This window comes from Indicator indicator, chromosome Z (assembly GCF_027791375.1).
Source record: "Indicator indicator isolate 239-I01 chromosome Z, UM_Iind_1.1, whole genome shotgun sequence".
Taxonomy (NCBI): Eukaryota; Metazoa; Chordata; class Aves; order Piciformes; family Indicatoridae; genus Indicator; species Indicator indicator.
The window spans coordinates 46268100-46291545 of NC_072053.1; the positions used below are offsets into that span (position 1 = coordinate 46268100).

The window sequence follows — 23446 nt, forward strand, 5'->3', positions numbered from 1 at the left end:
ATCTTTGCAGCCCTCCTCTGGATCCACTCCAGCAAGTCCGTGTTCTTCTTGTGTTGGGGGCTCCAGAGCTAGATGAAGTACTTCAAGTAGGCTCTCACAACAGCAGAGTAGAAAGGCAAATTCACCTCCCTTGACCCGTCCCCACACATCTTTTGATGCAGCCTAGAATATAGTTGGCTTTTTAGGCTGCCAGCACACATTGCCATCTCATATCAAGTGCCTCATCAACCAGCAACCTCAAGTCCTTCTCTGCAGGGCTGCTCTCATCACTCATTCTGTATTTGTGCCTGGAACTGCCCCAACCCAGGTGCAGCACCTTGCACTTGGCCTTGTTGAACTTCATGAGGTTGGCATGCACACACCTCTCACTCCTGTCACAGTCCCTCTGGAAAGCATCCCTTCCCTCCAGCATGGTGACCACACCACAGTTTGGTGTCACTGACAAACCTGCTGTGGTTGCGCTCGACCCTGTTGTCAACAGAGATGTTAAACAGCACCTGGCCCAGTACTGATCCCTGAGGGACTCCATATATCACAGGTCTCCAGTTGGAGATTGAACCATTGATCACAACTCTTTGAGAATGGCCAGCTAGCAAATTCCTTATCCATCAAATGGAGGTGTCCTTACAATTTAGAGACCAGAATTTTGTGCAAGAGGGTTGAAAGCTTTATGCAAGGCCAGGAAGACGCTGTTAGTTGCTCTTCCCTTATCCACCAATGCTGTGACCCCATCATAAAAAGCCACCAAATTTTCTCAGGAAGGATTTTACCTTGGTGATGCCATGTTAGCTGCTACCCACCACCTGCTTGCTTTCTACATGACCTAGCAGGACCTTCACAAGGATCTGCTCCATTATCTTGCTGGGTACTGAGGTGACACTGACCGGCCTTCCTTATCTCCCTTTTTGAACATGGGGATTATGGTTCCCCTTTTCCTGTCAGTGGGAACTTCACCAGAGCATGACAGCTTTTCAGATATGATGGAAAGTGGCTTTGTGGTGTTCCCTTGGGACCCACAGATGGATCTCATCAGGTCCCATGGACTTGTAGACCTTTAGGTTCATTAGATGGTTTCAAACCCGGCAAATATTTTATTTAGAATTAAACAAATCCAAAGAGTTCGTTTGTACAAAAATATTTTCTTTTTAAAAGTGTCCACATTTCCTAACCTAAAGGCTTTCAAAGAAAATCTCTAAAGTAATTGATTATACAGATTCACGTTCCTTGCCAAAACAAGACTCTGTGAAAATAACGAGGTGCATTTTAACATTTCCATAAAGTCTGTTACTCAGGAGAAGCAGTGCACACTTTCCCATTGACTTCAGTTTTGGAAGTTCCATTTCCTGAATGTCTAGAAAACAAAACCAAGCCAGACTGAGGACCAAACTATTAAGAAGGAAAAAAAAATTAAAAAAAAAAAAAAAAGACCATTTTCAGTCTCCTCTCTTCACCACTCATGTTGTTCTGTCCATGATGGAGCTCTTCTTCACAGATCTGCCTGGAACAATGCTGCAGCATAAAAGCTGCTCTGAGCTAATTCAAGTATACCACTTGTTATTCTATATAAATTCTAAAAATTACAATGAAATGCTATCTTTGTGTGAAAAAACACCTACTTTCTACAATTTGCACTCTCACTGATTCCACAGCATTTTTAGGAAAGAGGCCCAATGTAAATATGCTGCAGTAAGACCTTCCCCAGTACAATAAACCGTGAAAAAAGTAACAAGTTTGAAAAGTGGAAAAGGAATTACCATGCTAGAAAAAAGAATCCAACCATTTATCAAAGCATACAAATACTGGACACTCTTGTTCAAAAGAGTACTTTTTCAAACACATTGTGAGAGGGTCTGCTTGACCCCTTATCTTCAAACTGACTAAAAATAGGTCATATCCAGTATGTGAAAATGCCATTACTATAAAAGAAGGAGTTACAGGCAAGCTGAAGGTGTAATCCTTTCCAGTTTGATGAAAACATGCATGGGGAAAAAAACTATCCTAGCTCTGAAGTAGGTTATACATTTCACACCAGAATCTGTGATTTTTAGTAACAGAATTAAACATGTAATTGTGAGTCTTCAGTCTGTGAAGAATTGCTGAGAGGTGCCACTCCCAATTGTAATCGTGCCTTCATCCTTTGCATTGCCATCATTCACCTCAATCTGTCCTATGCCTCCAAGAATAAATTAGAAATTCCTGCTCAGATAATAAGAAAGCAGGTGACACAGGAACACTACAGAAAGAGGAAAAGATAGAGAAAACTCAGATATGGGAGACAGAAAGTATTGCCAATCAATGAGTGTATTTCTATGGAGTCAGGGTCCATCAGCAACAGTTATGTGGGAAACTGGCACTGGACTTCATTGCAGCACTTTCAATTGGAGTTCGTCTACAGAGGAATTGCTGTGGGTGAGCACCCTCCCTCTCTGTGGGGATAGCCTCATGTTGCACCTGGCACATAGCATTCTTCACTTGCCTAAAGACAATCAATACCCACCTATATTTGAGTTCTGACAGATTCAGCTGCAAAAGGACAGGAGTGAGGCTAACACTCAGAGACAGAACATGAGACTTTGCTTGGCCCAGAATAGGCTACAGAAGAAAACTCGTTCTTACAGCTCCTACTCTAGAATGAAGGGACGCCATACAAAGAGGCCTTGACAGGCTATAAAGGTGGGCCTTTACAAAGCACATGAGGATCAACAAGTCCAAGTATAAGATCCTGCACTAAGGCTGGGGCAATCCCAAATACAAATACAGGCTGGGTGATAAGTGAATTGAGAGCAAATGGTGGATGCAAAACTGAATACAAGCTGGCAATGCGCACTTGCAGCCCACAAAGCCAGCCACATCTTAAGCTGCATCAAAAGAAGTATGGCCAGCAGGTTGAAGGAGACGATTCTTCCACTCTGCTCTACTCTTGTGAGACCTCACCTGGAATACTGCATCCACTCCCTTGAGGTGTTCAAGGACCAGGCTGGATGAGGCTTTGAGCAACCTGCAGATGTCCCCATCCATGGCAGGAGGGCTGGAACTAGATCATCTTGAAGGTCCCTTCCTACCCAAACCATTCTATGATTGCTATGATTCCAACAAAGTATGTACCTAAGTTGTCACATCATAAAATTTTTCTGTGACACAAGCTTTACTTAAGTATATCACGTGACACTTTTTTTTTTTCATTTCACATTGTAATGAAAACAGAATGTTTTCATTTAGGATTCAGTTTAGAATTAAAGTGCATAGGTGGATATAATGATATCCAAGGGTCTTGGATATCATATCTTGGTTACTGAACATGGACCCAAGCCATTACTTAGAACTGCACAAGAGGACTGTTGGCACATCTCCTGCAGTCCATCTGCAAAGTCACAATAGCAAGACCCTCAAAATTCATTTGATGAAAAATTTTGTAGGGTTTTCAGATGATAGTTAAATGCTAGGCTATTTACTGGCTTACAGTTGCAGAAGCCAGTTTGCACCATAAAAATAGATAAAGACAGTTGTGTAAAGTAGCTATTGACATAGGTCAAGAGCAGGATAAATTATTGCAGATACCATTTCACAAACTGTAGGTGTCTAAAGTTGGATAAAAAGTCAATGAATCCAGCAAGCACTAAGTGATGCCTTCTTGCTGCTTGACAAAATACTTCTTCAGCAAGGGTCAATGACAATCCACAATCAAAGCAGTTGTCATAATTATCCTATACATTCTGAAAAAAAGCAAGATAAAAGAAGAAATAGATGTTAAGAAAGGCTGGGGAAAGGAAAGAGAAGAAAAGCAGAGGAGGAAAAGGTGGCAGCAGAAAATGCTTCAAATTATCGTTAAGCCCAAACACATCTTGCACAACCACAGTGCAAGCTCCCAGTCTCACCCATAGGAGTAAGGCTCAAATTCAATGCATTTTTCCAACTCATAGCCACCAAAAAGTAAGTTAGTTCTGATATGAATTGGCTTCCACCTATTTTGCTACATACAAGTAACCTACTGTAGCACTATAATCATACTTCCATATCCATGAGGTATAATGGTCCACTGATATGCATTTTAACACAGCTGCAACATCTTTTGCCTTTTCTCATCATCTTTCCCACTGACAGAGCTCAGAGTTCTCCACAAATATCAACAGATATCAGCCTACAATTGTGTGTGATAGCAAAGTCTTCTTCCTGCTTTAGGAGCAAGACTGTAGAGGAATAAGTTCAGAACAGAAAAGGGCATGCCATGGTTAGTGGTGGAGTTGCATAGTCTCTGTCACAAGGCAGTTTATTACCAACCAGAACTGCTGGGAAGGACAACCAACCATGACAATCAAATTATGGAGAAGTGTGTCTGCTGCTAGCCAGGACTTGTGTCCCACTGGAAAAGCAGGAAATAATGAAAGGCCCTCAATTTTTTTCACTAGGGAAGTCTCACAGGCCTTCTATTCATAGGTGCAAATGTAGCAACTGCTGAATGCAGGTGACCACAGCCTCTGCCCAGCTTCCAGTATTGAGCACTGCACCACAGCAGACCACAGAGCAGTTCAGGATTACAGGATGAAAATCACACAGCAGCTTTGTGGCAGAGCTGAGTTCCAGAGAGCCTGAGCTCCTGCCTGGTGGCTTCCAGTAGCATCAGTCCCATATGTTGTAAGCAAAGAATGTCTCAAGCAGTTGTTTTTTCTTTTTTTTTCCTTCCCACAGTGCCCCAACCAGCTTAGATTCTCTGGTTCAGTTTCTAAAATATTTAAATTAGCCTTGGGAAAATGAGGGGAAATCTTTACTGCAGCCACTAAAAGAAACTCCTGTTTATACACGGTACTTTATCATTTATAGCCACAGGTTATATAACTCACCTCATAACTCAAAAGCTACATGGCAACACAACTGTAAAAAACATCTTTAACTGACAGGCATTCTTATGTGCAGTACCTAAAGCTATGCTTACACCATTGCATATGTTAGCATATCTTGTCTTGGGACAGTATCATTATCTGGAATTTCAGTGCATCAAGAGGATTAGTATTAATGCAACTCTGGATGCAAACATGTATCATAATTCCACCTAACTTGGGCATAAAATTGCATCTTCTTCATAAACTGAAAAGCTTATGCTAAATCCAGTTAACTACTAGGAAATAAAACTTTATACTCTCTAAACTTAATTAACTTTGGAGTCTAAAATCCAGCAGTTGAAATATAATGGTGCTAATGTTAACATCAGTATAGCAATGACAATATATATATTTAAAAAACCTGTAGAAACTGATGATTTATATTTTCTTTCCTTAGGCTCATCCTATGACTTTCATCTAAAAATCACTTAAGTCCCTCAAACATCTGCTAATTTAGGATGATCTTAAATAATTTACTAAATGACTTCAGAATAGAAATCTCTCCAATAGGGTCAAATTGAAATATCAAAAATACCAGTATAATTCCTTGTTTCAGTCAAGGATTTGCCATGCCTTCTATTGCTGTAGATATCCACAGCAATTCAGCAAATCCACAGAGAATTAGTGAGATATTAAAAGAGAAGTTTATGGGCATTTAGGTCACAGTGTCCAAATACATACACTGGTCAAACTGCTATAGAGGAGAATCCTTCAACCTCAGAGGCAGTTTCAACAACATGAAACAGATAGAAACTGAAGACAAATAACCTTGGACAAAGCAAAATTCTAACATCTTTAAAAATTCTGAAAATTCTCCAGTGCTGGCAGTGTTTTAATTCAAATTTAGAGATTTCTGAAAGTTACACTGCCTCAGAATGAAATATTGGTGAGCCATATGGTGGTTTGACTGGATGACCATAATGTTTCCTTTTAGTCTTACAGACTGAGTATATTGGCAACTGCATTTCAAAGAAATAGTTTCTTAGGAACGCCCTGGAGAACAGAAAACTATTTAGAATTCATAAATTCTGGTTTTATTATACAATCATACAAAGTTGTAACAGCTATGGACGAAACAGCAGACTGAGTTTTAGTTTGGTAAACATAGTCTGAAAGAAATTTTTAATTTGGATCCTTTAAAAAGCAAAGAAACTGATACTCCGGGTTTTATATTTATTTAGAAAGTCAGTGTCAATGGGAGTGGCATCATTTACTCCCCCTCAAAAAAAGAGAAAAAATAATGTCAAACAATGTAGGTTAAACACAGCTTATGTAAGCAACAGTCAACACACCAATGGATATGACTGCTTTAAGTGGATTATACGGAAAGGATTTAGAATGAGTATTTTATTTTACTGAAATGCTGTTTGTATTCATAAAATGTGCTGTTTGACACCAACAGAAATAAAATTCCACATAATAAAATACATAGTACTTGCTGTGCATTTGCCATTTGAAGAAGTTTTTATTCAACCGTCAGCATTGTCCCCGTTTCACAGGTAGGGAGTCAGAAGCATGAAGGAGTGAAGTCGTATGATGAAGGCCACACACATTCAAGCAGCACAGCTGTGAACAGGACATAGCTGCTTGGCACCTCCTCTGAGCCATTAAAACTTGCAGCTCGCAGGATGGTGAGGATCTGCTAGAATGAAACAGATCAGCCAAGAAAAATGAGCGGCTTTCCAGTGATGTTGACTTTTTAAAATGATCCTAAAAGAAAGGAGGTTGTTACACACAGAAAGTTGGGCAAGGGTGGGATTCTTTTCCTTTGTTTTGTGGAAGAATGTTCTTTCCGGCTCCCTGTCCCTGCCTTTGATTACCTGTTACTAGTGCTAGATATGACAAATTCTGTATGCGTATCATGTATCATGATTTTTTGTTCTTTGCCACTTAGAACAGCTGGGTGAAACGACCAGTGAAATTAAATATGATTGCCTTACTTGTCAGAAGAAGGTAGACAGATAAAAATGTCAACACATTTCACAGGGAACATACACTGCTGCCAGAAGGATTTTTCAAATACAAAAGATTGGAAAAAACCCAGACATTTTCTACTAACATCCTGCACTTTAATCATCAGTATCAAAATGAAGTTGGATCCCTTTAGGAAGTGGTGTGTAGAAGCTGTTGTCACATTCCTAGACAGTCTGTTCTGAGATAGAATCATAGAGTCCTTTCAATTGGAAAATAGCTTTAAGATCATTGAGTCCAACCATTATGTAACTCTACCAGTCAGGTGCTAAAACAAGTCCCTTAGCACCACATCTATGCATCTTTTAATTCCCTGGGGAGCTTATTCCAGTATTTAGTAACCCTTTGAGTGAAATACTTTCTTGTAATACCCAATCTAAACCTTCCCTAGTGCAACTTGAGGCCATTTCCTCTTGCCCTATCACTTGTCATTAAGAAGAAGAGACCGACACCCACCTCACTAAAACCTCCCTTCAGGTGGAGAGCAATACAGTCTTCCTTCAGCCTCCTTTTCCTCAGCCTAAACAACCACTGTTCCCTACAGCCACTCCTCAGAAGGCCTGTTCTCCAGACCCTTCATCACTTAAGTTGCATTGTCCTTCTCTGGCCCCACTTCAGCACTTTCTCCTAGTGATGGCACCAACTCAAGGTGTGGCCTTACCAGTGCTGACTACAGGTGGAGGACAATCACTTCCCTGGTGCCAACTGTCTCAATATTCCTGATGCAGGTCAGAATGCTGTTTGCCTTCTTGACCACCTCAGCACACTGCTAGCTTACGTTCAAAATGGCTGCCAATCAACATTTTCAGGTCTTTCTCTTCTGTGCAGATTTCGAGCCACTCTCCCCCAATATTGTAGTGTTGCAGGGGGTTGCTGTGACCAAAGTGCAAGACCTGTCACTCAGCCAGCTCTCAGAAGATAGATTGGAAATGACAGGACTAATTCTCCTTATCTTTTTTGAAGCTTTTAAGTGCCTTATCATTTTTTCACCTATAAACCCACTTCATTGCTGAAAAACACAGGAGTGTGTACTGTTTTACTGCAACTGTAAAGAAACTCAAATATTATTAACACGTCCTAACATCCATGGACCAAAGATTGACAAGCAGTTTCCTTCATAACCCTATCCTTTCACGTGTTTATAACTGCTATGACAAAACAGTCATCCCATGGGTTTATACTTCCCAAACACAGATTTACCTGAAGTGCTTTTGTCATCATTAAGGCTGAGGAAAATCCTTTAGCAGTCCCCAAACTGAGAGTAATGTAACACTCTTTTTCGACTGCAATGAATTTTCATTTGGTTTCTTTAAACTAAAGCTGCATGAGCATGTGTGATCTGTCTGTATATGCACTGTTATGTCCCTCATTAATAGTCTTTTTTTGACTGAAGATAAGTATTCCCAGCTTCCACAGGGATAGCCAACTAGGCTGATGTGCCATTAAGCAACAATCACACGTTTAGAAATTCTAATAGAGATGTGCTGAGAAAATCTTACCCAGAATGGAGAGATTTTAGCAAGTATTTAGATAACCAAGGTACCCAAGATGAACCCAATGATGCCTAATTATGTTAGCGATACAGCATGCTGCATGTATCTTTTACATTCTCAGCAAAAGTAGCTACGACTTCTACCATTCCCTGCTCAAATCAACTGCTAGCTGAGGACTCCCACAGCATGCAGCACCATATTGGTGTGCACGCTGCCCAAACAATTTCCCTAGATTTTACCTCCATGGTCGTGACGCCAAGGTGTCCTCTGATGAAGCACTCAATGGACTGAGGTTTCTTTCACCTTGCTTTTGCTATTTCATTAATGTACAGTCAACTCTGGAATTACAGCACCCTTATATTCTATAATACCTACAGAATATAAGGTAGGAACCAAAACAAGCATTCACAACTAATTATGTACATCCTAAGTGCTTTTCATTTTTAAAGTAAGTTGACAAATGCTAAAGTCAATGTTCAATGTCTAGTAAGACATTTTTCTGAATTTATGGGATTAGCACTGCAGCTCCAAAAACGACCTGTCCACCCAAGAAAATTGTAACCACTATCACATACAAACAGGTTAAATTAAGGCTTTAGCATATCTGTAGTTTTTCACTGAAGTTCCATTAGTGACAGTGAAGGGAAAACATGCACAAACTCTTTTCCTTAACTTGTCCCAAAATTTAAGAGGTATGATTTTGAATCTTAATTGTATCACTGTATAACATTCACTTTCAGAAGTATTTGTTCCCTAGACAGCAAAAGCATCCCCTAAAGGGAGCTTTCCTCTACATCACTCCTGAATAGCATTTTTTTTAATATTTTGAAGGTTCTTGAACAAAATTCTGTATCATCTAGACTATAGGCTGAAATATTGCCACTGATCTTAACCTCGGTGCAACATGTTTACTGGTAAGAGAACATTTGTAACAGCAAAAACCACACTATGAAGCAAAAGCCAAGGAGTTCCATTGCCAGAAGCCCCAGATTCACAAAGTACAATTTCTCAAATGGAACATTCCTCATCTTCCTAAGCAGCTTTAAACCAAAAGCAACCTACAACCCAGCTATTTTTTCTTTAAGTCTTTAAGACTAATGATGTTCAAGACACTTGTTGCTCTTCAATATTTAAAATGGGTTCTATGTTGGGTTGGTTGGTTGTTTTTCCCCACTCTTAAGAGTGAATCATATACCCTGCAAATTTTCTCACCATTGCACATCTAGGGTCTTTTGCTTTTGCCTCTCCAAATCCAGAAGGTTCCAAATACTTCAAAATTGAGAAGCTGGTGAAATCTGCCTCATTTTGAATATCTTGTCTCAGAAGATTTTAGCTACTTCTCCAAGTAGCAAGAGAATGTAATCCTTTTGTCTATTTTTTTTCATTCCCCAAAGCTCTCAATGAACTACTGTTCTTGGCCAAAAGTTAATAATGAGATTGTCATTAGCTAGGTGTTATGCAAAATGATTTGGCAAACAGAAAATTGCAACATTCTGAGAACTAGTATTTCTTCTTAATTCACATGCAATATTGAGGTAGGTACTAACAACTGAGATAATCATGATGAAATGAAAACTTTAAGTGTAGGTAATTAAGCACAGTAATTTCTTTCAAGAAACACATATTCCCCAATGGTAGACTTTTTTCTTTTCTAAAATTATATTACACCAAATTCCAGCCAGCCATTTTTCTGCTTTTAGTAGAAAACATCAAAAGATAATTCCACTAGGAAGCTTCTGGGATTATTTTTTTGAGGGTTTAAGTACTAATAGAAAAGTTGGCTATTAATGTAGTCATAGAATTAGACATTAACAAAGCTTTTATTCTTCACAAATAAACCTCAGTCCCATTAGTGTTACAATTAACTTCATTAAATATTTCTACCTGTTCTCAATACATGAAATTATCATTATATGACAAAATTAGCTGACCACAGAACTGTTATTGCTTGCTAGAGCAGTGCTAGATTTGTGCAAGGGAAGGCCACATACATTCATGATGCTGGCTGAACATGCTCTGGATCGCACTTTTTACCTTTAGGTTCACTTTTGAGCTGGTTCTGTAGCATTAACAGACCAAACACTGTTTCATGTGCCAAAAAGGAACATCAAATTTTAGGTTGCTATTTCTCATAATAATTAGACATTTCACCCTACCATCTCAAGTGTTTCAGGTTTTGGGTTGGTGCAGACGGGAGAAATTTGCCACAAAACATTGCTGCAATTTCACTCCATTATAGCACTACTTGCTAGGGTTTATCATTGTGGTTTTCCTCTATATCTATGTATGTTGTAAAACATAGACTAGTTCATAGTGGGTTGTGAATGAAAACGTTTGATTAAGCTTCAGCACAGCAAAATTATTTGGGATTCCCGCTGAAGCAACACAGACTTCTAAAAGATTTTTCTGATGCAGAATTGAGTTTTAAGCTAAAACTAATATACCAGGGATGTCTACATAAGTACTGGATTTCAATCACCACTAAGCAAACAAAATACCAAACAACATGTGCCTACTATAGAACAACACTAATTGCAGCAGGATCTCATGCAATTTTTTAACAGCAAAGAGCAAATTTTCATCTCAAAAAAATTCCTGAAAAAAGATCCAATTTAGTGGACTATTTGCTCATGTTTGCATGAAATATTTATTACTCCAGAGGCAGGCACTGAAGAGAGCTGTTGCTATGCCCTCTCACACACTGTGATTCAGTTCATGTTCTACTTCACTCGGCAACAGGCTCCTTGGAAATGGTAAGTTTGATTCTTGATTTTGACTAAGTTAAAGACGTAAGTGTGGCTCATGTAAAAGCTTTTTGAGGTGACTAAATAAGGGTCCACAGTGGTAAAAACTGCATTACTAAATAACTAATATAAACCTTGAGTGAAACTTTGAACATGGAAAACAAGATGACAGTTACTATTATTTTGCAAATAGGTAGAGTAGTATTGATTCCTTGTCCTCTGAGTGCTTGTACAGATTACAGCTACCCAGGCAGGCGTCAGTCACCTGGTCCCAGCGTTTAACTGCTATGTTATTCTATTTGGTTAACAAAATGTTGGGGTTTTTACTAGTGAGGTTTAACAACTTAACACTTAGTATTGCCAATGTAAAATACAATTTTATCCCTAATATCATTCTTACTTGAATTTCTCTAAGCTGAGTCCATAATACTGGCTTTTAAACAACTTGTGGTTTTAGTACTGCAATAACATTCTTCATTACTGCTAAATTTTGAGCCCCAAACATTAAATCAAAATTGTTCACAGCTCTATTTTATCCTTACTCAACTTCACACTGCAATCTTGGAACACTTAAATTCATTAATAATCAGAAGATACAACCTACTAACAATCTTTTCAGGATTGAAAATTTCAACCTTCCTCTCAATGTGCAATAAACAGTCTGATCCAGAGTATTGTTTCCCAAAGGCACACTTCACAAGTAGTGGCATACTCCTTGTCGAAGCAAGACCATGATCTTGTGGTGAAACTCTCTTTTCTCCTACACGTTAGACAGCTATCTCCAGTACCAGTCCAGGGTACTTCTTAGCAATATGAAATGGTATAACTACATAGCAATGTGATTAAACACATACTCATGAATGCTACAGTTCTGCTCCCCTCTGCCCTTTCATGAACATCCACAATGTTCTACCAATAATGTCAGGATTCTGACGTTACTTACTTTTCCTCTGAAGACAGCCCAGATAATTTGGTGTTGCTTTATTAAGTGTATGCTTGCCAGTACTTTATGTGTTACTGCTCCGTTCAGCTTGTTGTGGCAAAGGTAAGAACTCAGTCTCTCCAGGACTAAGATATTTCTTTTTTTCTAGCAGGTCAAAAGATACGGTGCTGTGTGCAGTTAGGTCAGGCTGGGTGAAGTGTAAATATCTGGAGTAAAGTTTCCCTGGGTATTCTGATCCTGAAGCAGATATGATAAAGGTATGATACTTGCAAAATCCTGCTAAAGCAGGCTGTTTTGATAAAATTAGGTAGCTTTACTTCTTGTTTTAGTGGAAGTGAGACTGGAAATCTTTCCATTTCTGAAAGAGGAGTGAACCTGACCCACAAAGCTACAAATAAACCTACTTGAAATTATTTAAAATTTTTAAACTCTGCAAGATGCAATTGCTATTAGTAAATGTGACACTTCACTGGAAAATAAATTATTAATTTTACATTTCTGAGTAATGCTGTGGCCCATGTCTTTTTTTCGTATCTCCATTGTGATACAAAGCACTGGGGACCTCATAGGCAAAATGGAACTGGAATCTCTTCAGCTATAAAAAAGCTCCACCTGACTTTCCTTATGCTTCATGTTGACAAAAAGTCTGACTTATTGATTGAGGTTGTAATCATTCGTTGTAAATTTTTCCACTTTGTAGCTTTTTGTTTCACTGCTGCAGCTAACCAAGAAGTACAATAGAGCTCTACATTCCCACCACTAGAAGTGCTATAATAGTCTGATTTCAATAGCAGGCCTGCCAACAATAAACTCCACTATTTAATAGTCAAATTAGAGCTTCATGATACCTCTCAGCAATGGACTGATTCTGTCCACCTTTCTACTGCCTTTTACTACCGCTCCTATTGTTTCATGCATTTCACCAAAATACTGAGCAAACTCTGGAGCTAAAGATTCATGGTACAGTTTTCACTGACCCCTGCCAAAGGCAAGCTAAGAGCAGAGCATCAGCTGGAGATCAGAAACCTCTGCAACAGATTTAATTTACCACTTAACTGTGATGCATAGCACCAACCTCTGCTTTGAATCCACAAGCTTCTCTCTCTCTTTTTTCTATGGACACACAGAAAATATTACAATACATAGGCCTAGGAAAGATGCTGTGGATAAAAACATTCTACAAGACAATCTTCTTTAGAGACATTAAAGCTTCATTTGAGCACCTTTTCCTATAACTACTTTCACCATTTCATCTCTAAATGACAACACATAGCATTGTTAGACAAGGATTTGGATGATAACAGACAAAATTGTGCTGCACTGCATAGCCTTTATCTTTTCATCTAAATACATAGCAACATTTGGGTAATATGGATAAAATTGTCAAAATGTATAACACACATCTTCAGTTTAAATTCCTTGTGGGATTGTATTATTTCTAACAGTGTCAAGAGGCTATTCCAGAAGAGGGGGGAGGGGGAGGGGATAAATAAATAAATAAAGCCAAAGATCTCCAAAGTCATTCATTAATTGAAATCACCTATAGCAAGATTTTATGTATCTTTCCCTGAACATCCAAACACTATTGGTATTTATAGAAATACCAGATTTCATAATGGTTCTTCCATTATATGCAGGTTATTTACATGAATTACCACTTGATAAAAATTTCATCATCTAAAATTTCATGAAGGAGCAAATTAGTGACTCACACATAAGGCAAGCACAGATCAAGTTTATTGTGTATGTTACATGAGAGTATTTTAAGTACTTAGTAAAATACTACTAAATCATTAGGAAAGCAAACAAACTTCAGTGTTCCTTTGTTTACAAATACACATGCCACCTAATCTGCTGTAAATATTTGTGTTAGATACAGATACGCTCATAAATATAGCAGAGCATACAGTTCCAGACCTTTAAAATTCTTCTGGTCTTTCAGTATTCCTTATTTAAGACTAAACTTTCTGTTTGTAAGGTACAGCTCATGTAACACAACTAAATTTCCAGTCTGCTTTAAAAGCATTAAACGTTACACACAGTGAGGACAAACTGGCCTTTATTCTACAAATATATATGCCTGTATACTGACCCATCTGCAGTCACACAAGAATTCCAAAGCCCAGCTTCAGTGAAAGCCATAAAAACAATCTAGGTATGAGATCATCTGCTTCTGTTTGGGTACAGAATCATGAATAAGGTTGAGTATCCTCACTAAAGATTTCAATATTTAAGTGGTATTTAACAGTGACTCAGAAATTCTGTACCAGAAGCAGCAGACTGTGGAGGACAAGACTCAGGCACTGTAACATGCGAAGCATTGGAAAATAAATGATGGCAGATTTTCTGATGTGTTCGGTCATAAGAGTCCCTCACAACTGTGCCCACAACAGTTTGGTCTAGCTGACAGTGATGCAGAGAGGGTATCTGGAAGCTGTGTATAACATCAAAGTTTGCGGTGCATGAGACCTTGTGCATTTTTGTGTAAATCCTTCCACCTCTGTGCACATAGGGAAGAAGCATGGACTGACACAGCTCTTTCCCTTCTTTTTGCAGTATCCCCTATTCCAAGTGCAGTGCTTGTTGTTTGAATGGTGCATCCCAGCACTCACGGGAACAGATATTTAGGCCCTGATCATTTACGTATTAATCTCCAAAATAGCTGCTCAGAAGAGTTGTTGGTGCTCTTAAAAAATTAAGCAGTTCAAGCCCTATCAATATAGGGATAAACATGTTTTGTGTGCACTTCCCTAGTCTTATGTCATTCTCAAGAGAAACTTCAGCCCTAAATAGGGCTTTCCAGACTGTAGTAGTATTCCTGTATGATACTTACCTTGTAAACAGTACAGTTGCAGTACTCCAACTCTGTTCCTGATAGCTTTTGCTTTTTCTGTATTATTTGTCTAAAAAACCCTGACAAATCCTTCCCAAAGTCATCATCTACAGGCTTAAAAACCACTTGACTCTATTATCACCACTGAAAAACACCAGGGACTTGGGAGTTTGTTGGCAAGAACAAACAGGTTGCACGAACAGCATAAAAAAGCTAATGGGATCTTTTCCAAACTTCCTTTCCAAAAGAAAACCAGAGGAAATCCATTTCTACCATCAGTGATGAAGGTAATAACCAATGATACTAAAGGATTAAAACACAAGTGTATCTTAGGTATGAATACGTGACAATATTACACTTCACTATAAAACAGTAATTAAATTGAGAGTTACCTATTACAGTACATACTCTAAAAATACTATATTTTTCCAAACAGATCTTAAAATTAAGTTTAGTAGGAACTACCAAAAGGACTACAGAAAAGTACATTCTTACTTTGATCCTTCATACGCTAAATCCAGCAAAAGACCAGAAAAAAGGCAGAGAAACTTTCCTCTGAATATTGTACCATTTCACACCATTCCTTCTCACAGAATCACAGAATGTTAGCAGCTGGAAGTGACCTCAAAAGATCATCTAGTCCAACACCCCTGCCAGAGCAGGGTTGCAGGAACGCATCTAGGCAGGTTTTGAGTATCTCCAGAGAGGGAGACTCCATAACACCCCTAGGCAGCCTGTTCATTCTGAAAGCTAGTTGATTTACAGAAGATCTGCAGACATGAATGCTGGACATGAGGTTTTGCAGAGAAGCACAGCACAGAGATTAGTGCATTAACAAAATTCCTGAACTTCTATATAAATAATGTTGGACTTTATGTTCCAAGAATACCACGTATTTAGTAGTATGGTGTTGTTTTCAATTTCTTTTACTGAGAAGCACAACCTTAGCAGAAAGATAGTGTGTCAGTTCTTGTAATGCTATATGCCATACAGCTGAATGGTCTCTGGTGTGATATTTCATATAAAAAATGCAAAGGCTTTAGAGTCAGACATGTGGATTTTCTTACCTTTGGTTCCATTGAAATGAAGCTGTGGGTACCTCTGCTTGAAAGAACTGACCTTTTAATTGTTTTACTATGGTAGAAGTGGTAGTAATCCTTCAGTGTTCCAATCTGTAAGAGTGAAGAAATAAAAAGAGAGAGATTTAATTTACAAAAAACAGTTTTATTGTTTTCATTTCTAAAAGTCTATAAATTATGCAATTTCCTGTGCTCTGAAAAACTACTTGAACCCACTGATCACCTTTCAAAAGAAGGACACATGATACAAACGGACACAGTGTCCTTGAGGCAGTGACTGCATAACCAAAGGTGATAACTGAAATGCTTAGTCTGCCTGTATCTACCTTTTTCTTTAATTTATATGCAGTACTTTAAAGTAATTCTGTATTAATCTACATCCGAACTATCTTCAAATTAAAAGTATAAAAATCAAATGGCTATATAGTTATTAAAAAGCATTCCATCTAGTTTGCTTAAGAGAATGTACTGTAAAATGCACTAGATTACATTATTTATATAATTATTAAAGGAATGTTCAAAGCATCAAAGTGTGCAACAAGAACGGGCTTCTCTTTCTGACGAATGCTGACAAGAGGGAAGTACAAGAAAGAAACAGAAATGGTAACTTCATAAAATACTGATTACCTCAAAGTACAAAATCAATTCATGCAGAATTGCAAATTTCACAACAGTACAACAGAAACACTTTCTATTCATTTCTTCAGTACCCAGTAGCAATGTAAAAGACAGCCTTCACAGTGTGATAATTTTCCTTTCCATAGTATCTAAATCATAATATCTAAACATTCATAACTTCAGACTTTATTTTTCCACACCTGTAAAAAAACATTCAGCTTGTCATTAGGGAGAATGTATCTTCAACTCATTTGGAATCTGACCTTTTATTCCACTGCAAATCTTGTAAGATGCTTAGTAATTTAGTTAAAAGTTCTTTTACGATAAGAAAAAAGGGACAGTTGAACTTACTGTCATTTCAAGTTGAAACTCACAGTGACCTCAGAAAACATGCTTTGTTTTGCAAATAAGTCTGAATTAAATCCCCAGAGAGGATGGAGCAACATTCAAAAATTCCAGTTTTAACCCCTCCCCTGTATTCTGAATACATATGTAGGAAGCTTCAGAGTTCAACAGTAAATGTTCAAAGAGAACTGTAAATAATCCACTGAAAAAAGCCAAGAATATGGTTTTAGAATATCAGAAAACAAAAATCTTGAGAAAGTACAAAAGCAGACTAAGGAACAAACAGGATATTAGGAAGCATTTATTTACTGATAGGGTAGCCAAACACCAAAACTGAGAGGTCGTCCATGCCTCATGCCTGTCAGTGATTAAGAGGAATCTGGACTATGCCTCTATACTCTTGGGTCAGGCCTAAATTGTGAGGCAGCTGGACTACATGATCATTGTAGCTCCCTTCCAACTGAAAACAGTCTAGTCTATTCTGTTTTACTGCATCACTTTTGGCTATATTAACTCGACTTTATCAGCCTGTAGCTCATCAATGTCCCCTACCATGAGCCTTCTGTTACACTTTTTGATTTATTCTATCAACCACTGAAATCTGGGGACAGGTTTAGCACCAGTACAGGTGATGTCATGCTTCCTCAAGACAAAGTAATGTAATCAGTCACTTCCTGGACATTTCCTGATGTCATCAGTAGCCTGACACAGGGTTGAAGCTCTAATTACTGTAAAGTGATGACTCTTGCTCGTTTAAGTCCTCCGAGTCCAATGAACCAATGGACCTTGCTGTCTTCAGAGTGACCTACTATGCATGTGTCTACACAAGTACACATACTGTGTAAAAGGACACAGTTCAAGCAGGCAACTAACTGTTTTACCACAGCACAGAACAGCATTTGTAGAAAGGTCACATTCTAGGGAAAATACACTTGTCCTGTTTTGTGCTATGCAAATCTCAGTATCATCCAGTTCTGTGTCTTGCCTTGCACTAGTTTCAAGATTTTGGGGTTTTATTTATTTACTGGAGATAAACTCTGTCTGACCCCTTGCAGAGCATCTGAAACAGCAAATTTAGGAGATGACCTAATTATACTTCTGAAGGTTCTATAGTTTGGCAGCTCTAGCCACCCACAGAAAGGACTGGAGGGATGTGGATGCTCTACCTTCCATCCAAAGAGAGTCTGAGCCTTTGTAATGCTTGACAGCTGTGCTCCCTCTGGGACCTTGGGAAATTTAGTATCATGCCTTCCATGCACCATGAGTTTACAGATAATAATAACAGTAACAACAATAACAGTAACAATAAATAATAATAATAATAATAGTAATAATAATATCTACAGCTTGCATTCATAACTGTGAATGAAATAAAAGGATTCTGAATTTTTTAAATGAAATTAAATTTAATTCATATTCAGTAACTACCAGTGCCTTTCACAGTAAGATAACACCAGCATTATTAACAATTTATTGCCCTCTTTTCCATTAATGGGTATTTACGTAGACATTCCAAATCCTTGGACCACTTGGAGAACAGCTAAACTGTGGAAACATAGCACAATAAAACTCATCATTACGGATGTTCTTGTTAAATTGGTTTTCGTATTCCTAATTACTTAGAGGCACTCTCAGAGGAAAAGCAATGCAAAGACAGAAATACCAGACTGCAGAGCTAACTACTTTAGAGACCGATTTATCCTTGGGAAATCTTTGCAATCTCCTTCTTGACCTGCCCAATCTGATTTCTTCAAAAAGAGATAGACAAATATTTCTGAGACATTGCCTGGCCAAAGGCAAGAAAAATGAATGGCAGGGGTATGGGAAATCTTACTCTCTTCCGAAGTAATCTTCATCACTGAACATTTTAAATAGATAGACACATACATTTTAAAAGCACCATACTATACTTCTCAAGAACTAAGTAATTCCTGGAGGTAACAAGCCCACAATATTCACAGTGGAGCTCCAGAAAATCAAAGTACATGCATATTTATATTAATGTTATATTTATTTGGTCTTATTTTCTCTTTGAAGTTGAGAAAACATAAGGATTTTAAAGATAATATGAAACAAGAGCCAACTTTCTTGTCCTTGGAAAATATTTTTTCCATGCGTAGTTTTATAGTGTAAGGCAATACTAAGATAGCTTAGGACACAATTACTGACTGAATTAATCTACATCCACACTGTGTCCTCATAAACTCTGTAAGGAGATACAAATGCTAATGCTGCCTGGAAAATACACATTAAATATATACATCTGATCATCAAACATATGCGACAAAGCCCTGAAACTACAACAGAAACTTTCCTATAGCAGAACATAAGCAGTGAGGTCATTCAAGCTAATGGGAAGGAATCCAAGAGATGCTTTCCCAACAGTTTCTAATCTAGTAACTTTTTTTTAAAGAGAAGAATCAACTAGGTGTCTTTCTGCAAAGTACACTTGTCCCAGCGGGCTGCCTCCTCTTCTACAGGCTGAACAATCCCAGTTCCCTCCTCATAAGAATCGTGTTCAAGGCCCAGCTTAGTTGGTCATCTTTGGACACACACCAGCATATCAATGTCCTTCTTGTAGTGAGGGGCCCAAAACTGAACCCAGTACTCAAGGTGTGGCCTTACCAGTGCCAAGTACAAGGGAACATCCCTAGGTCTGCTGGTCCCACTATTGCTGATACAAGCCAGAATGTTACTGGCCTTCTTGGCCACCTGAGCATACTGTTGGCTCATATTCACATGGCCATCAATCAATACCCCCAGGTCCTTCTTCACCAAGGAGTTCTCCAGCCACCATTCCATAAGGCCGTAACATTGCATGGGGTTGTCATGCTCCAAGTGGTAGACTTAACACTTGACCTTGTTGAATTTCACACAGCTGGCCTCAACCCATCTATCCAGCATGTCCAGACCTCCCTGCAGATCAACATGCCCATCCAGCTTGGGGTTGTCTGCAAACTCACTGAGGGTGAATTTGACACCCTTATGCAAATAATTGATAAAGACATTAAACAGAACTGGCCCAAATACTAAGCCCTGGGGAATATTATTTATAACTGGCCACCAACTGGATTTAACTCCCTTCATCTTTGGGCCTGGCCATCCAGCCAGTTTTTCACCCAACAAAGTGCACTGTCCAACCCATGAGCAGACAGTTTCTCCAGGAGGATGCTGTGGGAAACTATGTCAAAGGCCGTAACTGAAACCCAGGAAGGTAACACTTGACAGCCTTTCCCTCATCTACCAGGCAGGTCACCTTGTCAAAGAAGAGCAGATCAGTTAAGCAAGACCTGCCCTTCATAAACCCATAATGACTGGGACCAATCACCTCATTGTCCCGTGTGTGAAGCATGATGTCACTAACGGTGATCTGCTCCATGACTTCTCTGGCACAGGGGTCAGACTGACAGGTCCATAGTTTACTGGATCATTCTACCAGCCCTTCTTGCACATGGGCATCACGTTTTCTAAACTCCAGTTCATTTGGACCTCACCAGTTAGCCAGGACAGCCGAAAAATGATGAAAAAGTGTTTAATTACTTTGGTCTTAAAACAGTGGGAAAGGAGGGCAGATTTGGTCCAAATCTGTTTCTGAACTCTATATAGCACTAAAGAGCCAAAGAAGCATAGATCTGCTACCTCGTACAATTAGAGAACATAAAGCGTTATACAGAATCACGGAATTAACCAGGTTGGAAAAGAGCTTCAAGATCATCTAGTCCAACCTATCACTCAACACCAACTAAACCATGGCACTAAGTGCCTCATCCAGTCTTACATACAAGAATTTATTTCATGGGGTTGAAGATCCGACCCTTCATGTCTTTAAAAACTGTAACAAACTTCTGAAATGCTAAATTCCCTGACAAAAGGAAATAGCAAGAACAGAGAAATGAAGAGAGCTCATCAGGTTTACTATCATTACCTCATTTTGACAAAATCACTTCAATTATATCTCTAACTTCAAAAATTTTAAAATATTGTCACAGTATGCAAAGTATAATCTGAAAAGGTTGAAACAGAATGTGTTGGCAATACCAAAGCCTTCTTCCCTACAGTAAGCCAATGAAGCCAACATAGTATCACAAGGTGTTTTGACAGAAGCACTTACACTCTTTTGACACACACCATTCTGTAACAAATATGAAAGAGGTGAGCCCCTAATTCCAATGCCTGATGGTTCATTTCTATCCATGGGTGAAGACAGCTTCATTGATACTACAGAAAACTGCCACGCCCTTTCCCTCTTGTGTCCCTCCAGACTTAGGAAATATTAAATATCTTAAAACCAGATTTCTGATCTCAGCACTTAGGGGCAAGAAAGTCCTTTAATGACCTACTCAAATGAAAGCATTTGTACGTGGAAAGGGTATGTTCATCCAAGACCTAGAAACTGAACTTGTATTCCAGGCAGCAAAACTGTGTACTGGAAATTTTCTGAGCGTGGGATTTTTTTTCCTGCTAAGATGCTACAACAGTGACCACACTTTCCTAACCTCCAGCTCTCTTGCCCAAAACCCCCCTGTTTGAGTCAAGATTTCCATCACATCGAGTTTGGTGAAGCAACCAAGTGGACAGCTGAAAAACTGCTCCCTGATCTGGTTTGCAGATGGAGACAGGGGCTCTTTCTGCCAAATATACCTTCTAATAAAATGCTTTTTTTAATTGCTGGGGGGGGAGGGGTGTTTGCTGTTTTTTTGGTTGGTTGGGTTTTTTTTTTGTCATCAGAATGGGAAATTTTACCTACTATTGTGTCATTCACAAGAAATAATAGCAAGGTTTGGCCACATATGGCACACTGCAGTTGAGTGAAAGATTAGACCACTTTCAGTTTTGGACAATTTTAGGCTCCCACAAAGACCACCTTAGAAAATATTTAGGAAAGAGAAGCACATGCCCTAGGGATCTTACTCAGACTAAAACTTAAAATTCCACCTCTCAAGACGAGGCCTCTATCCAAATATTTAAGCTCTCTGCCAGTCCACTGATACCCTGTACTGCCCTGCACAAATTCAAACAGCTTCTTGGATTACTACAAGTGGGTAACATTTTAAAAAGCTGAAACTATTGAACACTATGGTCTAGAGTTGCAGTAACAAGACAGTAATTGCTCTGACAACCAGCCAAAAGAGTGGGAAAAGTGTGCTTTCAATGTGCCCAAACTTATTTAAAGAATCTGAAGCAACAGCAGAACCAAAGTGATGTGGGTATGAATACAGATCACCACTTTAGATGCAACCCAGACTACTGTGAAAACTTGAATTCCAGCTACACTCAAATGCCAAATTAACCCAGTTTTCAGCTAACTGAAATTCAACAACCCCAGTTGTTAATATCTGTATGTGCTAAAGGTAAGAACAGCCTTACTTGCCAGGGCATATCTTTGCTTCCCTCATGTTCCTTTCTCTTCAGGTTATAAAGAGAAGAGAAAAATATGCAGAGTGCTGCTGTTCCTGGATAGTGACACTCTGAACAACTTTGACTCCTTCCTGAAACATTTTTTGAGTCTCCTAGATGGAGAAAAAAGTTCTTGCTCCAAAATGGGCAGAAAAACCACATGGCTATTACAGAGACATCACAATTTCTATAGAAAGAAATCAGATTGTATCTCTTCATGTGGCAGGAACATCCTAACACTTCTACCATTTTGTCCTTGGTATTCGTTCTCCTTCTGTTTAAATGAGGAGAAAAAAAACGTATCACATTCCATCACTCCAAACTTCTTTTTTCATTTTTCCCGTATATTTCAGTTACTTGGATGAAGAAATTTTGCCTGGGCACATACCTTGTGCTATGGAAGTGCAGTTTCGCTTTTTCAACAGTTGATTTTAAAAATACAAAATAGAACCCTCAAAATAAAGTAGCTCTCCATTATGGTTTTTCAAATAATATCACTACTGTTGCTTCTATATTTTGCCATAAAAAAAGAAAAATAAGGTAGCACATTAACTCATGAAAAAAACAAACTTAACTTCCGTGTCTTTAACTTTTCGTAAGCTCTTCTTGGTAGGATAAAAAACAACAGTAATCTGAGGTCAATTATACTTCTTGTTATCATTCTAATTAACTATTGATGCTGAGATTTTTTTTTCAAAGTAACTTTGTAAATCTTAAAGTGAATCTGTATTTTGCATGCATTGGTTAGAAGCTTTAAAATTATCAGAAAATGAAACTAAGTATAATGCAAACTAAAAAATAACATTTAAATTTTCCATGTAAAATCTTTACATAAATTGGTGTACTTAATTTTACATTCTCAATAACAATAGTTTTTCAAATAAGTTTTCTTTTCAAGGCTTTCTACTACATTCCAGGATATATTCTAAACATATTGAGAGTCTCAATTCTAAACAATAATTAACATTACATTCAAATTAAATTAGAATTAAAAAACAAGTTTAAGTGTAGAATTCTAAATTCCTAGATTTATTGTATATTTTTAGAATTCAAAAATTCTACTTCTCTAAGTGGATAAATGTTCTGTTCTAAGTATTATTATAAAATACACTTAACAATATAAAACAAGACTGCTAATTGGCCTAT

The 23446-nt window shown here is 38.3% G+C and overlaps 1 protein-coding gene across 2 annotated transcripts in view; it reads right to left on the reverse strand.

Moving 5' to 3' along the window:
* The window catches only part of PCSK5 (proprotein convertase subtilisin/kexin type 5), a 265280-nt gene that overhangs the window by 220417 nt on the left and 21417 nt on the right, over nucleotides 1–23446 (reverse strand). For both annotated transcript variants that reach the window (XM_054398161.1, XM_054398162.1), the window contains exon 2: nucleotides 15929–16033. In XM_054398161.1, coding sequence (XP_054254136.1) covers nucleotides 15929–16033 — 105 coding nt within the window. The remainder of the gene's footprint in view (nucleotides 1–15928; nucleotides 16034–23446) is intronic.